General features: G+C 44.6%; 1 protein-coding gene across 1 annotated transcript; it reads right to left on the minus strand.

Moving 5' to 3' along the window:
• Window positions 1-2117, minus strand: LOC123520016. Its single transcript, XM_045281813.1, has 3 exons — window positions 1859-2117; window positions 688-864; window positions 1-194 (listed from the first exon to the last, which is right to left on the minus strand). The coding sequence occupies exons 1-2, from the start codon at window positions 2040-2042 to the stop codon at window positions 716-718; spliced, it is 333 nt and encodes a 110-aa protein (XP_045137748.1). The 5' UTR covers window positions 2043-2117; the 3' UTR covers window positions 1-194; window positions 688-715.
• Window positions 2118-2733: the final 616 nt, after the last annotated feature.

Here is a 2733-nt window from a genome sequence, read left to right on the forward strand (position 1 = left end):
TTCATTAAGGGTTCGTATATAAGGAAGCGGTGAACTGCGATATACGTAGACCGTGCAGTGAACCATGGGGCGGTGTGGCGGGCGGCGGGAACGAAGAGAGGCCTTCCTTGAACAATAAGGAAGTGCAGGTAGGGCTCTTATTATCCCGGGCCGGAGCTGAGGCGAGGCGGCGTGCGACCCATGTCACGAGCGACCTGGAACATGTCTCATGTGTTATAATGACAGCTCCCACTCCTGAGAGAGAGAGAGAGAGAGAGAGAGAGAGAGAGAGAGAGAGAGAGAGTTTGTAGTAGGTACTAGCATAGAGTGAATTGTTTATAATACATATAATAAATCATGCATTGTAATATATTCAAGAATCATTAATTCGAATAATCGGGAGTTAAACAATCTTGCAAATAAAGCTTATGAATACTTCAAGTTGTATCTCTTGCTTGAAATGTGTCAATTCGATGCCAGCTGACATTATTCCTAGCACAGAGGTAAAACAAGCAGAGGCCATGAACAATACAGGAAGCACATGACCTACCTGTACATGACAGTGCATAAACACGCCTCTCGTGTTTCGTACCCACAATGCAAGTGCGCCGTTAAATTGTATCTAGCTTTCCATCTATTGATTTTGAATGTAATGAAATCCAGCAAGTCGGAAAATAAATGTTCTAGTTCAAGGAAAAAAAAACTCACTTTTGTGCCATCACGCAGTTGTTGCCGCTCACACAGTAGCGGTAATGCTTGTGGTCACGGTAGAAGGGTGCGGCAGGCCCCTGCCACAGCACCACCTCCCTGGCCACCAGACCTGCCGCAGCCACCTTGTCGCCAGCCCCCACGCACACCACTGGCCACTCACGGTTGGAGGCGAATCTGAGAACAATATCCGTATATAGAGATACATAAAATATAGAATGTATGGATGAAGTGTGTGTGTGTGTGTGTGTGTGTGTGTGTGTGTGTGTGTGTGTGTGTGTGTGTGTGTGTGTGTGTGTGTGTGTGTGTGTGTGTGTGTGTGTGTGTGTGTGTGTGTGTGTGTGTGTGTGTGTGTTTGCCTAGTTGTACAGGGTTCCAGCGGGGCCCATATTTACATTTATCCAACTGTGTGTGTGTGTGTGTGTGTGTGTGTGTGTGTGTGTTTGCCTAGTTGTACAGGGTTCGAGCGGGGCCCATATTTACATTTATCCAACTGTGTGTGTGTGTGTGTGTGTGTGTGTGTGTGTGTGTGTGTATGTGTGTGTGTGATAATTCCTTGACGATGTTCTTGAGTCCTTGCGGGATCGATTCACTTGAATTCTTACTTTTCTCCGCTACTTGGTTTGCAACGCAGCGTAGTTTACGTTACGTCTCGTCATATTTTTCTTAGTTCTCCATGCTACGATTCTTCTGTCATTAGAACATAATGTTAGAATCAGAATTACGAGAGTTGCGAGAATGATGCTAATTTAGTTAGTGTTATCATAAAATGATAGGTTAGCGCAGCAGCCTACTCGTACGTAAACATCGTGTGTGTGTGTGTGTGTGTGTGTGTGTGTGTGTGTGTGTGTGCAATGACAAACAGTGACGAATACAGACGAAGACACTATTGTGGCAGTAACCTGATGCAATGGCCAGCTTGAGGAGAAATACTTATCAATAAAGTTAACAACAGAGCTTGAAAACGTTATACTTAAGGCATTGCCATTCAATGGTCACGATCTTTTTCAGAATTATCAAAACCAAGATGAGTTTTTGTGCACTTGCCCACAGTCATGTAGATAAATATAATTGTTTTTGTATATGACAGATGAGCACTGACGCCTATCACAGTTCTTTAGAAGCAGTACAAGCCAGGGGTGAGTCACAGGACTGAGGCGTGTGGACTTACCATACAGCGAGCCTTGCTGCATGTGTTGGGAGCTGTGGCGAGCCACGCCCCCTGACGCTGGATGCTTGTGCTCGGGGGCTTCCTGAATCACTCTCCTGGAAAAGGAGTCCTCTGTGATTCTTGCTCTCCAGTTAGGCCACCTGAAGACAATGTGAGAGGGCGCGTAACCATAGGACCTTCCCATGCTGCTTTGTGGGTTGTGTGTGGCCGTGGCTCACTGAGTGAGGCTGTACTGGACCAGCGCCTGCCGCCAATCGATAAACAACGTGACGTCTCAGAGGTGCAGCAGTTCAGCAGAAAACTCTTTTAATTACGCATTACAAATCATCATTCATGATATAGGGTGTACATAGCTGTTTCGGTGCTAGGGTGTGATTGGTGATACCGTTAAGGGAGTCACGAGTGACTGATACAATGGAACAAGTGACGATTTTGCCACTTGAATTTCGTAAGCATTCTCCATAAACTGTTTTGAGTTGTTTTCTTTATTATATGATAAAGTGATATATCCTTCAGATCTGTTAGATAGAAAAATCTTCAAAACCTAACGGTATCACCACGTGCCAATACTTGTCCACACAGTATAGAGTGAAGACGAAAATAAAGACGTAATAAGGATTTCCCCATTGTTCCCCAAGGAGTGAGATTCTTGATCCTCCCACATGCGTCTGATTACTGCCGCCACTCCACTACACCTTCTAGACTCTAGTGCAGTGGTTCCCAAACTTTTTTCTGTCACTTCCCCCTGCACCCAGATTTCCCCCTTCATGTATATATGAGAGCAAGAGCAGTTAAAACACACTGAGACTATTTACTAATTTATTTTTCAAATGTACAAATATACTGATAAACTTATAGTTACAGAGTAAAGTGGA

Source organism: Portunus trituberculatus, chromosome 46 (genome assembly GCF_017591435.1).
Source record: "Portunus trituberculatus isolate SZX2019 chromosome 46, ASM1759143v1, whole genome shotgun sequence".
Taxonomy (NCBI): domain Eukaryota; kingdom Metazoa; phylum Arthropoda; class Malacostraca; order Decapoda; family Portunidae; genus Portunus; species Portunus trituberculatus.

Excerpts from the sequence above, each read along its gene's own strand:
- LOC123520016 (XM_045281813.1), bottom strand. The coding sequence starts at position 2,042 with ATGGGAAGGTCCTATGGTTACGCGCCCTCTCACATTGTCTTCAGGTGG. Across the intron at positions 865-1,858 it reads GCAGCAAGGCTCGCTGTATG|ATTCGCCTCCAACCGTGAGT; the intron begins GTAAGTCCACAC and ends TATTGTTCTCAG.